We start from the raw sequence: 18,987 nt of genomic DNA, 5'->3' as shown, positions 1-18,987 counted from the left end.
ATGAGGGAGAAACCTTATCTGGTTCACTGTTAAATCTCTAACACATGCCTAGCATATAGTAGGCACTCAAATATATCCTGGATGAACAATGCAAACATTTTAAAGTGTTTAACCCATGCCAGATACAAATTGAAGTAATAATGGTTGCAGGTTTCTATTTTAAACTAATAACCCAATTAGGGATTTAGTCTCATTTAAAAACACATGATTTATTAAAAATATGAAATGGCAATGTTTTCTATAAATTATCCCCACCCAAACATGTTAAAAGCTGTGATAATACATGTTTTCTAAGCCATTCATAGCCACCCTCCTCCTTTAATCATAAAAGATAAAACATACAACATACTGTAGGTTTATTTTTATTCAAAAAGTTACTGTCTCAAGACATAAATACAAATCAGAAAACAGTACAATTAGGACAATAGAATGTGGAGGACAACAGGTTAGAGTAATATATAAAACATTTTTAGCTGGTTGAAAACAAAGCTGTAAGAACTGCTTTCACAAAGAAGTACTCCTTTCAAGAGTGAGAAAAAAAATCAACTTAGGTTTAAAATCATATATACAGTCCTCTCAGCAGTTCTAGTAAATGCAGTGGTGTGAAAAACAACATAGGCAGTACTTTTTGCACATAACAATATTTGTAGATGGAAAATCTGTTAGACAAGTCTGGTTTCATTTGTTATTAACCATGATTTAATAAAACAATTGTATTGTATCATGATCTTTTAGCTAACCTATGGTTTTTGGCTACCACAGCCCAATGCTTGTTGATTTCTGATTCCAAGAACTGAAAGCCTTTTGGTATTCACCCATCTGAAGATATTCTTGTATTGCAAGCATATTAAGGCATGGAATGATTAAAATAATATACCTCAAGAACTGAGAGACGACTGACAAAAGATAGATATACATGTAATATAAGTTAATATTTTGTTTTAAACGATGTCTAGCTGCCTAAGCCTCGCAAAATGAGTTGATGTCAAAATGGCAAGTAGCCACTTTCTGTTTTTAAACTAATTTATTTGTGAAAGGACATAAAATGAAGTTTAAAGCTTAGCTTTCAAAGAATATTATGGGTTATGAATTCTATTATCCCATCTAATTTACATACAGAGGAAATGTACTGTAACCTGTTAGAAGTATCTTTAACCTGAAGACTGCTTGCAAAGACAGATAGATAAAACAATATAAAATACAAATTTAAAAATCATTTTAAAGCATGAACACTCATGCTTTTTCTATTTTTAAACATTGTTAAACTTTCAATATATTTCTGAAACCTCATAATTTTAAGTTGGAATTTAAAAGTAAGAAAAAACTAAACAAACTGCGCAATTATAAAATCAGCACCAATTTATATATATATATAATTTTATTTAAAATTTAGATCCCTATTCCCACACTCTAATAAGCTGTATAATTTTTGTTTAGAATTTTTCTGCAAACATACTACAATAAGCTTCTTTTATTTGGAGACAAAATACAGTGGCACTACTGGAAGGAATATCACAACATTACATTTTTATCTTAAAGGACAAGCAAACTTTCAGGGTTGATAATGGGATAAGCATGTTTGAGACTGGTTACCTTCTGGCAGTTCACTGCATCTGGATTATTTCTGAAAAGTATAGAGAAGCTCTTGGATTTTAAAAATATCTTAAAATACATTTTAGATGAAAAAATTGTAAAAGTTCTGCTTATAAGTTTACTTTTCTCCACAATTACAATATTTAAAAGAAAGCTTTGTTGATTGATGTTTTAAGCATTTAAATTTAGAATGCTAAAAACAATTCTATCCTATAATTTCAGGGCACGGGAATAAATTCATCCTTAACTTTGTTTCTTGGATGTAAACAGAAATCCAGCAGAGGTCATCATTACTTAGTACACCCAGTAAATAAATGTGAGAGGATTCATGTCTGTACCAAATGCCTCTTTAGATTGTTATATTTTCTTTAAAAAAAGCATGAAATAATTGATTCAAAAGCCAACTAACAGCGCATAAATAAAATATTTACTTTCTAAGAAAAACTGTAGCTTATCATCAAATTGTTTACTTGTCCTTTACTTTTTTCAGGCAAACAAAACTGCCCCTCAATGCACTTGATCTTGGTAAGCATAAGCATGTCATATTCTCCTTAGAGAAAAATCTGTACAGAATTTCACTGTATCTACCACAACTTTATTTTAAAACTTCCTCTTCCACTTAGAAAATGACTTCACCACAGATTTGTGTACTGGTATTAAAACATTGACACCCCAAGAACCTAATGAGAGAGAAGAAAAAAATCTTGTTAAAATTGTCATTCATTTCTTTGTAAAATGTATCTGTAAATGTTACATTAATTTGTTAACACGAAGTTTAATAATATGCTAATAAAACCACTCTGAAAAATTACCCTCCCCTTCAGATATAGAATTCTAAAATTAAACGACCATGACTATGTAATGAAGTAACATCAGGCCTAATCAAGATGCTACTTACCTCACAAATATAAGTGCAGGGACCACATAACATTTATTATGGGTTTATTTAATAAACATTCACAACCCTGATGCCTAAATAATCCCTAAACATAGCCACTCATTTGTTGAATCAACAAATGTATGTGCTTCTTGACATATACTCCTGGCACAGGCTCAATGGAAAAAGCTTAGGAATGTCTTGCACACTTGGTCATTTGCACTGTGGAGTGGGTAGAGCTTTTAAAAAGGCATTTGAACATGCTAACCAAAAATACCCAAGAAGCCAATACAAATATGTAGAAAATTTAGGAAATCTAGCCAGAATGAGTAAAGAAAACTACAAATCTTAAGAAATTAAATAAGTAAGGTGAAATTTAGGCAAAGTAACTTATACTGATGCTTTTTTATACCATTCAAGTTGGTAAAAGAAGGGTAAAATCTAATAATTACCTGTCGCTAATAACTAAAAAGTAAAAGCAGATAATGAATGGAGAAACTCTCCCTCGTTCATCAGACAAAAACAAGATATAACTTTTAGCTATATATACTAAAAGTTAGGCTATTCAATTAAAATTCCAGCACTCACTATAACAATTAAGTAATATTTCAAAACCATGAGTTAGTGAGAACTGATTTTAAAGCCAGAGGTAATGAGCTAAGATTGGGATTTGCAAAGGGTTTTTATTTGTAAATGAGGTCTCATTTTAACAGAAGTCACAGAACTCAGGAATCATTCTGATCCGAAGGAAGTATTTTCAGACCAGGAAACAAGTATCTATCTGATTACTTAATAATTCATTACAAGGAGGCTGCAAAGTTTTTGGAATCTCCAAAAATAGGAGGATTAATGAACCCCACTTCTTATCTGTCATTCATCAAAACTACCACCACTACTCACCCCTTGTTCTCTTCAACTCTCCAATAAAGTTCAGGGTTCTCCCTTTCTGGTTAGAGTCAGAGATTGGGTGGTTAGAAAATATTTCCACCAAAGAAGCCTAGATGATGTTTTAAAGGTCCTGCCTAGCCATAATATCCTGTGACTCTGGGTAAGGAAAGTCTGATGATGAATGAAAGAATAAAATCTTAGTTAGCAATTCCTAGTGTAGAGTATCTAACTAGAAATCATGTGAATGGGTTTTTTTCCTCTGTACAGACTAGGTTATAAGTAGATTCTTCTACTAGAATATAAAGTTAGCTCCATTAGACTAAACCTTTCTTTAACCAAGTTTATAATACAGATAGTTCTAACATGAGAATCTCAACATAGAAGAATGACATCAATGACACTCTCTCTGTACTAACAAACTACCCGTTTCTGGTGTTAACATTAATAAACACATAAGCATATATTTAAAAAGTATAAATAGGAAGCTTTAGTGTGTTGTAGCAATACTGGCCCACTAATAGCAGAAAGTGATGACTGGCACAATGAAATAAATCAATATTGTTTTTAGGAACTTACTAAACCGTAAATCTTCAATCTTGGTATATGCAACCCAAAACTGAGCTGCTCAGAGTTTTTATACTACCACTTCTGAATCATGTGGATATTGTGTTACAAAGGATATATTTAAATTTAGTAATAACTTAAAACATCTATACTATGTTTGAGTAAACAGATGTAGGCTACTGTATAAAGGCAAACACAGATTTTTACATTTAAATTTTTCTGTTATTCTATTTCTTTAAGTCATTGTTCAGATAGAAGGTAAAGTTTGATGTATATTTTAAAATAAACTAGTATTAATTTAAATATATATTATCCTAAACATCCATATAAATACATATAAATATACATACATATATATGGTCAAAAGGGTTTTTTTAAAGATATTTATTTATTTATTTATTTATTTATGAGAGAGAGAGGGAGAGAGGAGGAGGGAGGGAGGGAGGGAGGGAGGGAGAGAGAGAGAGAGAGAGAGAGGGAGGGAGGGAGGGAGGGAGGGAGGGAGGGAGGGAGGGAGGGAGGGAGGGGCAGAGGGAGAAGCAGGCTCCACACAGGGAGCCGGATGTGGGACCCGATCCTGGGAGTCCAGGATCACACCCTGGGCCAAAGGCAGGAGCTAAACCTGCTGAGCCACGCAGGCGTCCCTTTTTATTATTATTATTATTATTTTTTATTATTTTTATTTTTTTGGTCAAAATGTTCTTTAGCCATCTGAACCTTTCAAGATTATTGGGCACTCAGTTATGTGACTGCTGCCATCATGTGGTAATACTACAAAACTACAGGAATAGATATGTGTGCTCATTTTCCTAATTTTAGTAGAAGCAGCTAAACTACTATCCTCTTAGTTATAACATAACATATTCAAAAAGCAGGAGAATGCCAAAAATTCTATAAATAACAATTATTAGGTCCCTATCTGTGGCCTCACTCGACTGTAGTTTTCTCTAAATGTTGTCAAAAATATACACACATAATTTACATTGCTATTTCATTATTTTAGTAAAGAACACCTTTCTGCAAATCTATTAAATGACTAAGGAAACAAATGCCTCAAGTTCTTCTAACTTTAGGTGAACACATGAAAACAAAGAAGATCTCTAACTGCCCTTATAATTCTGACTACAGTTAATCATGTCAATTCCTAAATTACTTTTCTTGGTTTTTCTTTTAAATGAGGTCTGATTTTAGTTCTGGAAAGTACACAGCAGAGACAGCATGAGATTTTTAAATCAAAGGAACTCGGATCAAATTACTACTCTGACGCTTAGAGTTGTAAAACTCTGAACCAGTCAATGAACCACTTCTTTAGTCCCAAGTGTGCTTGAGTGTAATAGTGAGATCCCACCACCTTTCTCACAGGGTTGCTAAGAGGATCCAACCAAATCATGCCTAGCACAGCTTCAGGCACATTAAGTTCTCAAATACTAGCTAACATCTCTTTCATTTCAAGGCGATAGTCAAGGTGAACTAGAATGCAAACTCCTGGAGGGCAGGGAGAGCATCAAACTCATTTTAGCACCAAATTCCAGCTCAATAAAAATTGTTGAATTATTGCATTTCATTCTATCTACTTGAAAAGATTCTTTTACTCCCTATCAGTCACCGTCTTCACATTTTCTTTAACTGGAAGATACATAATCTTAGATTATCAGGGAACTATATACTTCAATATGCACATCAACTATAGACTTATGAGTAGGCCTAACTCACTTATGCTACTGCAAAAGTATGATCTACAGATCTGAAACTTCAAGAGCACTTGTTAGATGCAGAATCAGAGGATACTCCAGACCTACTGAAGCAGAATCTACTTTTTTTTTTTTTAGAATCTACATTTTAATAAGATCTCGAGATGATTCATGGCTACACGAGAGACTGAGACACATCAACTTAAAGGATCTCAGGGTAACTTAGCTTATCTAAAGATTTCTATACTTGCTGTTCTATGAAATGGTAACTTCTGACTAAGTACTTGGACTTATTAATAGAATATGTTGATGTGTGTTAGTGGGTCAACATTTTTCCAAGAACTATCTGAAAGCAGATTATAAGGTGAGGAAGGGCAAGGAGAGAATAGTAGAAATTGGGGCATGGAAGGCAAGCCTCAGCCAATGGTCACCAGAGGTAGCAGGTGTTGGGAGGAAGGAGCACAAATGGGTAGACACTAAAAACTGAAAACTGAGATGGAAGGGAACTTAACTAGTTTATTTATTCATTTAACAAATAAAATTAAACACCTATTACGCTAGACAGAACTCAAATGAATAAAATCATCACTGCTTGGCGTTCAGCCTATTGAGCGAAATGTAATATCCTATTTCACTACACAAATCTGATAATTATCAAAATAAAAATGTACACAAAGTGTTGAGAGCCAAGAATCTATCTGGAGGGGTCATCAAAAACTTCATAGGAAATGTCAGAACTATTAAAGGATGAATTCCCTGAGAAGAAAAGGAAAAGGACAATTCTGGCAGAGAGAAAAGCCTATACATAGTGATGGTGTCAAGACAGAGTATAGTATGTCCAAGAGGAACAATAAGACTTGGTATGGCTGGAGAGCAGGATGCATGTAAGGAAAAAGCTAAGGTTAGGACGGCAAAGGAGCAAGAACACAAAGTCTGTTTGCCACACTGAGAATTCAAACTTTTTTCTTAATGGTAATGAGGGGGAAAAAAATCCATGAAAGACCTAAACTATGAGGAAGAGAAGCAGATTTGCATTTTAGAAAGATGACCCCAAAAGAGCTATAAAGGAGTGCTGTGGAAAAAAAAAAAAAGGAGTGCTGTGGCAGTGAGATTAGTCTAACAAATAAAACTAAGCACCTATTATGCTAGGCAAAACTCAAAATGAATAAAATCATCACTGCCTGGCTACTGCAATTGGCCAAGTAAAAACTGAAGATGACTTGAACCAAGACACTGTTGGGGATAATATGGCAGTGGAGATAGACAGGAGATGTACTTAAGAAACAGAACTGACAGTACCTAATAATAACCAGCAACCTCAACTCCCTTCTCTTTATTATCAAACTTTTATTCAATTTCTATTTTTTACCATGTCTTCATATTATGATTATGATTTATCACTCATTCTATCCATCCATAAATGCCAAGGAAATCTTTCTGAAACACAATTCTGATCATGCCACTCTCTCATTCAAAATCTTTCAATGGGTAAATCAAGCCTACAGGAAAAGTCTAAATTCATTAACATAACACTCAAGTCCCAGTTGGCCAGGGATTCAAAGGTACTTATAATCATCTGTCACCACCACTGAATCACCCCTCCTCTCTTCCTGAAATCCCTCCTGCCTGCCTCTTTTTCTCCTGTCCAGTTGTTTTTATCCATTCTCAATGGGCTGTCCCAGCTCTTTAATCTCAAACTTGGGATTTGCTTGTACTTTTGATTTTGCAATCCTGTGGTACATTTAAACTGAACGTACTGATTCATCCATAATTGAAGCTGGATCAAAGAAATCAGGTTTCAGTTCTGTTCTTTCTCGTCTGTTCTTTGATGGTGGCTAAAGAAAAAGAAAAGGAAGAGTTGACAATTGCTCTATCTATAAACCAGGAAGCAGCTAAAAATATTAAAATTATTGTTAAGTGTTCACATGGCATATGTAATTCAAGTGTACCTTACAGTATCTTAAATACTATGTATTTAAACAACAGAATGCATAAAAATACAAAAGCAAACCATTAAAAAAATAAAAATAAAAAAGCAAATAATTCACAGAAAATTCTTCTCAAAGATGAAAACTAGAAAACTCATTTCTGTTTTACTTTAAAAATGCCATTCTCATATCATTTTCTTTTAAAGGTACCAAATTACACTATTGAGAGAAGCCATATTTAATTATTTCTTCCTTTTAAGGAGAATACAGTATGGTATTCCAAGAAGTAGAATCAGAAGACTAGCTTATAGTAAAAGTCTCAGCTTTACTGCTTCTTAGTTTTGTCTCCTTGGATGGCCTAATTGTATCTTCCATCCTCCCAACCTACCTCACAAAGTTGTATGATATATGTAGCAAGATGAAATGCACAGAAGCATTTTATATATGATAAAGTCCTACTCCTATTATGTGATATGATAATAAAGAATCTACCCTCATATATAGTTGTTAAATTTCCAAGTTTAAGTAATTTTATTATTTAACATGGAAATTTGTTTCAATAATAGGTAGTATCAAGGAACTAATGCATTGTTTTGATAATGGCAAATAAATGGAAAATACGGTAGCTATAATACCTGATATAATAGTAAGGAAAAGGTTTTCTTTAAATTGATATATTCCTAAATTAATCTGAAAATTTACCATCTTAAACTAAGAGTTAACACCTTCTTCAACTTCACCCTCTCCTCAATCCTTCTCATATATCAAAATACGTGGCGACTATTTTACTTACTCTTTTTGCAAAACTTACTTGTCATGGAAGGTATTTCCTTTAATCCCAACTTCTTTCCAAAAGATCTTAAATGAAAATCTGACAGAAATCATTAAGTTCTTACCAAGTCTATATCCATGGTGTCAAAATCCATTCCTTCGTTAAGATCTTCAATCCTCCCTTCTGAGGACATCATAACATCTTCAACAATCGGCTCTTCATCATCTTCCATTAGGCTTGTACCACGTCGACTAAAGAAATATAAAACAAGGTCAAGATCTGAACCAATGTTGTGACTATTAATATACTGGCAGCAACTATGTAGCTCTCTATATTGAAGTGTAATGGAAAATGATGGAATTAAAGGTCAGGGAAAATGATTAGGCATTGATCATGTCATCAATGATGTCAAAACCCCAATGTTCGCTTGTCTAAAAATGCGAAGGAGTTGTTTATTCTACATTACTTTGATACATTTAGCTTGATAGTTCTGATATCCCATATAAAAGTTCAATGAGAATTTCCCACATGGGAACAGACAAGATACCTCAAATCCTTTTTGAAAGTAGGCAGGGTACAAATTAATAAACAAATATAAAACAGAGACCAAAGAAATGACATTTTCAGAATACATATATTTTCACTAATATATATTAATTTTACCTATCACTCACTCCTTCACTCAGTCCCTAATTTGTGCCAGGCACTCACTCACTCATTCATTCACACAGTGCCTACTATGTGCCAGGCTTCTTTTATGTCCTATGGATGCAAAAAAAAAAAAAAAAAAAAAAAAAAAAAGATAAATAAGACATAGTTCCTGCCCTCAAGGAGCTCACAGTCTACTATGGGGAAAAAGATAATTAATTGTAATGGAATATGAGAAATATCACAAGAAAAGTATGTATCAAGTGCTAAAAAAAATTTGTAAGAGATTAATTCTGCTTCAGGAAGAAATGAATAACATTTATACTGATTTTGTCCTATGAAACTCAAAACTAAGACATATATAGAAATGTAAAAAAGATTCTGTATGTTATCACATAATTAAAAGGAATAAACTCAAATTTCAAGTTCATAAATTAGCCCAGATCAGCATGAAGGAGTCAACATAACAGTGAAATTGAAGGTAACTAGCTGCCCATTTTGGCTAATATAGCCTTCTTTTCTCACTCATTTATCGATTCCCACCACTATCAAAATCAATTATTTACTTACAATTTACACAACACTATGTTGAGTTTTAAAAAATATTATGAAAATAAAACATGATGGCTAATCCAGGCTACCTGGACAAATATGTTGACAATGGTCCCTATTTTCTAAGAGTTTTGGACAGTAAATGACAATTTTACTATATTCGGTAGAGGCAAGTATGAAGGAAGTTATGTGTGCTTTGTGGACCATGTTACAGAAAACCAAAAATCCATTCTGCATCTCATTTGGAGTAGAAGATATGTATGATATAAACTATAAAAAAATGAAGAGATAACTTGGAAGTATTTTCAGATATAGAGCAGATACCATTACAGAAAAATCACTGTAAAACAAAAATATTTTCAAGCCTTAGGCAACAGACCACTTATGGCACAACCACCAAAAGAATCTAATGGTAATAATTATTTAAACGGAATAATCTCTTATAGTCACCTGGGGAAGTTTATCTCTTAAACTTGTAGAATTAAAGCAAACTACAAACAAAAGAATAATGATAAATGGTACTGAGTAATGAGATGCTATGGAAGATCTTAGGGACTAGAGGAAAATTTTCAGGGGAGAGATACAGACCAAATGACTGTATGGTAGAATTCCAGATTGTTTGAACTGGTAACTGGTTGGAAGCTAAGAAATCAGCTTGTTGAATTATGCATGAAATAATATATTACAGGGCATGTGGCCACAGAAACAGAAAACAGGAGGTAGAACCAGGTCATATAGATGATGACCGTATTAGACAAGTTAGGATCAGAATCTATATATGCAATAGAGTGTATTCTATCTGTAGAGGTTGATAAGATCACTATAGAAATAACTAAAGCAAATTTTAATAGGTTACCACTCACGTGGTAAATGATCATTTAAGAAAAACAGGTGCAATCCTCATCATTTAAAAACAAAATGAAACTTAAATTTAAAAAGGTAACAATTACTATCTCCCAATATTAAAACATATACCACATTATGTTACAAAGTTTTCAAACTCAAAACTTAGATAATCAGAATCATTATCATCCCCTTTTTGTACCAATCATCTAAAGAGTGCTTTTCTGCCATGTCTTCTAGAGCTCAAAGCTAGTAAAGATTCATAAAAGTCTCATACAGATTCCAAGAAAGAACCAAGTATTTAAAAGTTAAACTACAATTTCTTTGCATTGGACATTTATTTATTCAATGAACATTTACTTAGCATTTTTACATGCCAAGTACTAACAGGCAATGAAAGTGGTCCCTGCCCTTGAGGAGCTCACAGTCTAAAGAAAGGGATAAGTTCATAAAAAAAATAATTACAGTACAATGTGGTGCTATAAGAAATATGAATATACATAGTGTTATGGGAGCATAGATGACCACAGCTTCACTTAAGGTGACACCTGAGCTTATTCTTTTACAATAATTTTACCGGTTGCCAAGCAATGGGGGGACAGGATACTAAAATGTAGGCAGGAGCCATATTTTGAAAGATCTTGCATGCCATGAGCTAAGGAGTTTGCACTTTATCCTGTAGAGAATGTGGAGCCATGGGAAGGTTTAAGTCAAAGAGTTACATGACCAGATTTTATTCAACAATAGTAATTTCTGATGGCAGTGTGAATGATGGAGTGGTGATGGGGAGTGAGGGGAGGAGTTTGGTGAGAGGATAAATGTGAGATTTGAGGGAAGAAAACAAGTTAGCAAGCTAATACAATGGTTCAGATGAGGGATGAGGGCCTGGACTAAGCTGGGGAATCAATTAAGGTGTAACAAAACTGGATTTTTAGCTATAATTCTGTGTACCAAAATAAACAAGGATTCAAATTTAAACTTTTCCAACAGATCAACCTAAGATTGGTCCTTTAGCTAACTAGTGAATATTTAACTTTGAATGTTTTCTTCTGTTGGAAAGACCAAATTTTAATTCCTTGATTATTTCAGCTTACTCTAAAGAGTTTGCTGAAATTTTTAGGTAAGGCACACATTAAAATATGTTAAAATGAATTAGTGAACTTCCTAGACTCAGACAATAAGGCACTCTCACTTACATGGCATGCTGAAGATTAGTTCGCAGTTTAACATAGCTCAATGCTGCTCTCTCCTGCTGTTGCCTTGCTTCCTCGTGTTGTCTTTGAGCTAACATCCATGTTACCTGCGTGCTTCAAGGAGAATTTTATTCTTCTTTTAACTTAACTTTTTTCTATGTAATTAATAAAGTTATAGTACAGAAAATGATCAAATGTACTTACTTATAATCAAGAGGAGTTTGATGATGTTCAGTCTGCATTGGATAGACACTCATGAAGCTATCCTCAGGTCGTAATCTTTTGGGCTCTCTCATAATCGTTGAGGTGAGTTGTGGCGTCTGCATCATAACTGGGGTGTGCAGTGTTTGTTCTCTGCTTAACCACATACTGTCACTACTACTGCTTTCTTCAGCTAAAAGAGAAAATTAATAGCAATTAAGTTCAGTCACTAATTTTGACTATCCAAAATATCTAATATAACCTGTTCAGGTCAACAAACACCTGGTTGCTTTCCACATGCTAGTGCTTGAAATGGGGATACCAAGATATGTAAGGTGCAATCCCTGTCCCTGGAGACAAAAAAAACACACGCAATGACAACAGTGTAGTAGTGCTATAAGAGAGGGCAGCACAGGTGGAATGGGAGCAATGAAAAGGATCAGAGTCAGCTACCCAAAAGTGCCTTCTAGTTAGAGTAGATACTGTGTACACCGTGACAATTTCGAGGCAGGTGGAAGAACATAAAAACACTGAGACACAAAACCATGACAACTGAACCATACCAATTTGCTGATATTCAGCAATTCTTGACCTGCAAAAAATGGCAATTTCATATGGTTCAAACTAAGAGTTTGATGCTCCTAGGGTAAACGGCAAAAGGTAAGGATGAATAAAGAGGCATGAATCAATTTATGGAAAGTCTAAGCTGTGCTAAGGTGGTGGGAACTACTGCCAAAGGTTTTATGGAAGGGAAGCAATGTGGAAGCTACATATTTTAGTCAAAGTATGTGGTGGCAGTGTAGAAGGTGGACTTAAGAACAAAGATTAGTGAGCAAACAGGACAGTTAGGAGGCTAACTGTATAGCCCAGGTGAGTGAGAGGTGGAAACAGGAATGGATATGATGGAAGAACGACTCCTAGTTTAGAGGATGCTCATCAACTCCAAGGGGAGCACAAATCCATATACGTATTAAGCACTGGACCAAAAACAGATTTCACACCTGCCAAAGCTATTTGTTTTCAAATATGTAGATGCTGCCATGATTAATAAAAGACAAATTCACATGCAAGTGCTACTGAATTCATAGTAATTTTTTTAAAACCACTGATTTGGGAGGTGAAACTGATAGCACTTGATGACTTGCAGGAAAACTACTTTATTAGAAGATTACACATGTGCATACAGATGTGTTTTTAAGAAAAGAGGAAAAAGGAATATGTACTAATAGCTAATGCCTTAGACAGACATAAATTTCATAATCTGAAATATAATTTCATCAGCCATTAAGTTCTACAGTGTTTAGGCTCTAATTTTGCTTTCAAAATTACACTGATCTGGCCAATCTATCAGTAGCCATCCTTTCTTAACTTACTAATGCCCCAATTTCTGTCTTTTTTCAAAAACCTAAACAAAGAATATTGAGTCTTTCTGTAAAAGTTAGATTTATCTTAAAGATGTCATATAAACTGGGTGGCTCAAGTTAATAAGCATCTGCCTTTAGCTCAGGTCATGACACCAGGGTCCTGAGACTGAGCCCTATATAGGGCTCCCTGATCAGTGGGGAGTTTGCTTCTCTTGCTCCCTCTGCCCCTACCCCTACTTGTGCTCGCTCTTTCTCTCATCCAAATAAATAAAATCTTAAAAAAAAGGATGTTATATAAATACCAATTCATTTGTTCTCCATGTAGTCTAATAAAAAGGAGAGATTTGATGGCCCAGCATAAATCCATTAACAATCAACTATTTGTTCAGATGAGAAAAACTTAGTGATGTGCAGGAAACATCATCTTTTAATCAGGTAACTTTTCAACTTAAAAAAAAAAAAACAACTTTTCTTAACTTCCTATAGATCATTAGCCCTAACTATTTTAACTGGTCAGGGATACTATAAAAGAGATTTCCCCACAGACTGGAGATGATGGGATTACATAATCAAGTCTAAATCTAAGGTTGTACCAGTTATAAGTTTATGCATTTATATTACTGGACAAAAGACAACCACGGGACAATGAAGTATTGAACTCTATATACCTGATGTTGGCTGAAGAATTATATGGCAATTAGAATATATGGCCCCTAAATCTTTGACATTCCTCACAATAAGAGGTTGGGGATTATGTCCTATCCCCTTAAAGCTGGGCCCTGATTGCTTGGTCAAGAGAATATGGTAGAAATTATGCTGTGCCAGTTTCTGGCCTTAAAAAACTGGTAGCTTCTACTTCTTCTCTTCAGGTATTTGCTCTTGGAGCCCAGTCACATGCTGTGAGAAAGCCAAACAGCCACATGGAGAGACCACATGTAGGTGTTCTAACGGATAATCCAGCTTAAGTCCAGGGAGGAGCTAGCAGCAGATATATATTTAACTGAAGGTGCCTCCACAGAATTCATCACCAGCCTTTGAGTCTTCTCTCCTGGCTGAAACATCAGACATCATGTCCCTGATATGTCCTAAGTTTTGGGGTAGTTTGTTATTCAGCAATAAATGAAACAAATGTTGGCAACTATGCTAATCTGTTTAAAGGTTCCAAAGGAGAGGAAAAAAATCCCCAGGCCCATTACAAATCAACCCTATAATAGTGCTAGGAATCCAAGAGATTCAAGTGTCATACTGCATTCCTACTTCTAAGATTACAGACAGAATTTATATCTCTATCAAGTTCTTCATGATAAATGACCTCTTCACAGAAATTCGTAAGTGAGAACCTCTCTGAATCTGCTGTTCCACACTTAAACTAGATAATCTGATCTCTTAGGTAACAACTAGCTCTATAATGCTGAGTCCATATCCCTATACATATAAAATATAGCATCGTGATTAAAAAGCAGAAGTTCCAGCCTGAGACTGTCTGGCCAGTGAATAGCCGTGTGACCTTAGGTAAGTTACTTAACCTCTCTGTACTAGTTTTCTCATCTGAAAAATGAGGATATACCTAAAGAGCTTTAAGAACTGAGTTTATGTATATAAAATGCTTAAAACATTCAACACATAACTGGACACACTGTACAGGATACTATTTAACAACACGTATCTCAAATTTAAAACTAAGGTGAACCTAATGACAATTCAGTTGTTAAACAAACATAAAGGGTAAGTATAAAGAGAATGAACTATGTTCTTACTGAGTGCAAGTTGCATGCCCTCAACTACTTTCCGTTTTCCTGTAGATGGTTTTGATTTTTTACTCCGCACAGTTGACCCCCGACTGCTGATTCCACTAATGACTGACATGGTGTCATCATCACCACCAGCTAGCAAAGAATTTCGGTAAGACATCAGTGGAAGCCACACATCTTCTCTTCGGAGTGACATCTGAAAGGTCATGAACTTTTCCAAGTAAACATACCTTAAAAAGAAGTAGAAACCATTAGGCTTTAACACATAAAACTGCCATAGTTATTTTCCCCCTTTTTATTTAATTCCTCTCTAAAATAATCTTAATGTTCACATACCATAAGAAACATTCAATGATTTTATTATAATTAAATGAAAAGTAAATTAGAGTGAAACAAAACAAGTATTTCCTCAAAGCATACAGTAACAACTGAAGGATGTTAGTGTTTTCTAATATGTTTCTGTTCTATTCTAACTTTACAGGTCTTTTGCTAGAAGAACAAACCCAAGGCATATTTCTGGAAAGAGGATTAGATTTAAAACCATGCAATTTGGGTTCTAATCCCAGTTCTACCACACACAGCTGTATAAGCATGGGCACTTTACTTCACAATTCAATCTTGGCTTCATCAGTACACTGATGAGCAATTTTGTATCTGTCAAGATTCTTCATTAAATGAAATAATCCAGAGCATTACAGCTTAGTATTTGTCAAGCAACCACTATGTCACTAGGCCCCAGCACTGGGGATTGGTACAAAAATGAATAAGATATGGCTCCTATCTGAAAAAAAGTTTCAGCCTGATGGAAGTCATACATTTACCCTTGGATTCAAGTATCACAAGGATTCTACGGCTGATATGTAATATAGCAATCAAAATTTAACTAACATTTGTGTGACTACTTTTGTGTTAGGCATTTATCTCTTGGGTTCTTCAATTTTATTCTTATAATCCTGGGAGGGAGATATTCTCATTTGACAGAAGAGGAAGCAAAGGATAAGAATGAGAAAGCAATATAACCATGATTCAAATCTCAGATTTTTGACACTAAGAGTTCAGTGCTTTATTATCTATTCTTCAAATACATGAACACAAATTTCATCAACTAACTTTAAAGTGCAACGCAAATAATCTGCTGTCTTCATAATAACTAATTCCAATCAATCCAAAATCACAAGTATTGAACACCATTAAAGAGAAAGGATAGGAAGAATCAGTTACAAAGATACTGCATGGTGTTCGCTTGGTATTTCATAATTATATTTCAGCTATACACAGTAGTATAGTACTCCTCAAAGTGCGGACTATAATACTGGCTGTCAGTCTAAAAACCGGTACCGATCTGTAACAACATATGGAGCTTGAGCCAAAATATACTCACGGGTAGAAAGATTTACAAATATGTATCTACCACATAGCTTAACTGAACATTCCAGATAAGGAGCCCTCGCTGGTGCTATTTCTCTTTGTTCTCTTCCCTGTTCACAAAGGCTACTAACCTGATCTTACATCCTGACACATACTTTTATATTTTTAATATATACATTTTTTTCTCAAGTTTTGATTAAAATTTCAGTTAGTTTACATACAGTGTTTAGTTTCAGGTTTAGAATTTAGGGATTCAACACTTCCATACAACACCCAGTGCTCATCACAAGTGCTCTCCTTAGTATTGATCACCTATTCCACCCATCCCCTCACCCACCTTCCTTCTGGAAACCATCAGTTTGCTCTCTATAGTTAAGAGTCTGTTTCTTGGTTTATTTCTCCTTTCCCCATCCCAATCCCCATGTTGGTTTGTTTCTTAAATTCCACATGAGTGAAGTCATAATATACTTTTAATATATATTTGTCTGTAAACATTATAGAACAATTTTATACTTTGCCTTTTGTACTCGACGTTATGTTTTAAATAACCATTTTTGGAATAGTGGCATCACCTAATGCTATGGTGTTAATCATTTTCCAATATCTAAGTATATCAAATCAACATATTGTACACCTTAAAATTACACAATGTTAGGGGCACCTAGGTGGCTCAGTCGGTTAAGCATCTGCCTCTCGCTCAAGTCATGGTCCCAGGATCCTGGGATCGACCTCCATAGCAGGCTCCTCATTCAGTGGGGAGCCTGCTTCTCCCCTCTCTCTCTGCCTCTATCGCCCACTTGTGCTCGCTCTCTCTCTCAAATAAATAAATAAAATCTTTTAAAAAATTACACAAGGTTATATGTCAACTATATCTCAGTAAGTTAGGATAAAAAATTTTAAAGATGAGTGAGATCTGAGGATCTAACTTATTATTAATGTGGTGGTAACTGATGATGCTATATTATTGTAACACTGTAAAACTGAAATTTGCTAACAGAGGAACACTTAAGTGTTCTAAAATTTTTTTAAAAAACAACAGGGTAAATATATGAGATTTAGGATGTGTTAACTTGGCCAGAGGGAACATATAGTCATCATGTTGTACACTTTAAATATATTACAGTTTTGTCTATTATACCACAATAAACAGACAAAAATTAAAAAAAATTAATTCAGATGTGTGAATCTTATTTTAATCCCAATTCAATCGAACTGTAAAAAAGCCTTTTATGACATGAGACTAACAGAAATTTGAAGAATGGGTGGTTTAATAAAATTAAGGAATTAATATTTACTTTGAAAAAATCTAACCATTTTGACTGCTTATGATATTCCCTTGTATAAAAATCTACTGATCTCATTTTCTAACTGATGGATGTTAAGTTCCTTTGAGCTTTCCTCTATTCAGACAATGTGATGGTCAAATTCTTTTATGGTACTCTATGTACACACATGCAACAGATTCTGTAGGTTATCTACCTATGAATAGAATTAATGGATCATGAGGTAGAGAGATCTTAAACTTTACTAGACATTGCCATATGGCTCCACAAAGTGGTCTTATACCAATTTATAGTCGTCAACAATGTATAAAAGTTTCTTGCTCCATATCTTTGGCAATGCTATGGACTATAAAGACTTCTTAATTTTTGCTAATCTGCTAAGCAAAAAATGGTTTTTCACTGCTTTAATTTGTATTTCTTGGGACACCTGGGAGGCTCAGAGTTTGAGCGTCTGCCTTCGGCTCAGGGCATGATCCTGGGGTCCTGGGATCGAGTCCCACATCAGGCTCCCTGCATAGAGCCTGCTTCTCCATCTGTCTATGTCTCTGCCTCTCTCTCTCTCTCTGTATCTCCCATGAATAACTAAAATCTTTTTTAAAAGTTGTATTTCTCTGATTAACAGTGTTAATTATTAATTGGGATAAATTTATATATAATAAAATGCACAGAACTTAAAAAAGAGTACTGTCAGACCATTTTGCAAATAAATGCAGTCATGTAACCCATACATCAAGATAAAGAACATTCCTACAAAGTACCTTATGTCCCGTTTCCCATTCAAAATCCCCAACCCTAAAAGTGTCCACTACTATGACTTGTATCACCAGGGATTAGTTTGGTCTGCTTTAGAATTACATGTAAAATGTATACATCTTTAAATGCAAAATACTGGTAGACTTTCAGAAGACTTACATATACTGAGTTATTCATATTCCTCTGCCCTTTTATACCTCAAAGAGGGGATGAATTTTGAGAATTTAATTGCATTCGTTGGGCTCTTTAAGAACATAAGTCACCATTTTAGGAGACTACACTAGAAAAAATATTGTCTAACTGGCCTACTAAGGATATGACTAGTAGTTAAAACAAAAAAGATAAAAAGGAAACCTACTTTCCAGTATAGTCACAGCTTAGTACACAGGCTAAGATGCTCTTGGATGAATTACCAATATTATTGTCTGTTAAATGTTCCCTTCTTGGTTACACTAAGTGAAGAATGCAGATGAGGATACATAAAGCATTCAAGTTACACCTCTAAAGCCACAACTACACTGTGAGGAGAACATACAGAATTAAAATGGAGTATAATGCATAAAATATAGTTATAATCCTTAAATTATAAATTTTCTAAAGTATAAAGTTTTTTGTGCATTAATGTAATCCTACAGTTCTAATCTGTGTGTGTGCAAAAAGGATAAAAATCAAGTATAACAATTCATCCTTAAGAATTTCAAAACAAAATTAAATAGAA

At 34.4% G+C, this 18,987-nt stretch overlaps 1 protein-coding gene across 7 annotated transcripts in view; it reads right to left on the bottom strand.

The window, feature by feature from the left end:
- Positions 1 to 346: 346 nt before the first annotated feature.
- The window catches only part of STAG2 (stromal antigen 2), a 135,185-nt gene continuing 116,544 nt past the window's right edge, over positions 347 to 18,987 (bottom strand). For 6 of the 7 annotated variants that reach the window (XM_055337790.1, XM_055337794.1, XM_055337791.1 and 3 more), the window contains 6 exons: positions 14,872 to 15,095; positions 11,754 to 11,943; positions 11,553 to 11,663; positions 8,438 to 8,564; positions 7,371 to 7,448; positions 347 to 2,273 (listed from right to left, as the gene is read on the bottom strand). In XM_055337790.1, the coding sequence (XP_055193765.1) occupies positions 2,250 to 2,273; positions 7,371 to 7,448; positions 8,438 to 8,564; positions 11,553 to 11,663; positions 11,754 to 11,943; positions 14,872 to 15,095 (754 nt within the window). In that variant the 3' untranslated portion in view covers positions 347 to 2,249. The remainder of the gene's footprint in view (positions 2,274 to 7,370; positions 7,449 to 8,437; positions 8,565 to 11,552; positions 11,664 to 11,753; positions 11,944 to 14,871; positions 15,096 to 18,987) is intronic. The other variant, XM_055337795.1, reaches the window with a different exon arrangement.

This window comes from Nyctereutes procyonoides, unplaced genomic scaffold (genome assembly GCF_905146905.1).
Source record: "Nyctereutes procyonoides isolate TBG_1078 unplaced genomic scaffold, NYPRO_anot_genome, whole genome shotgun sequence".
Classification (NCBI taxonomy): Eukaryota; Metazoa; Chordata; class Mammalia; order Carnivora; family Canidae; genus Nyctereutes; species Nyctereutes procyonoides.
The sequence above is the reverse complement of the archived record's forward strand: the minus strand, read 5'-3'. Positions and strand labels throughout refer to the sequence as shown.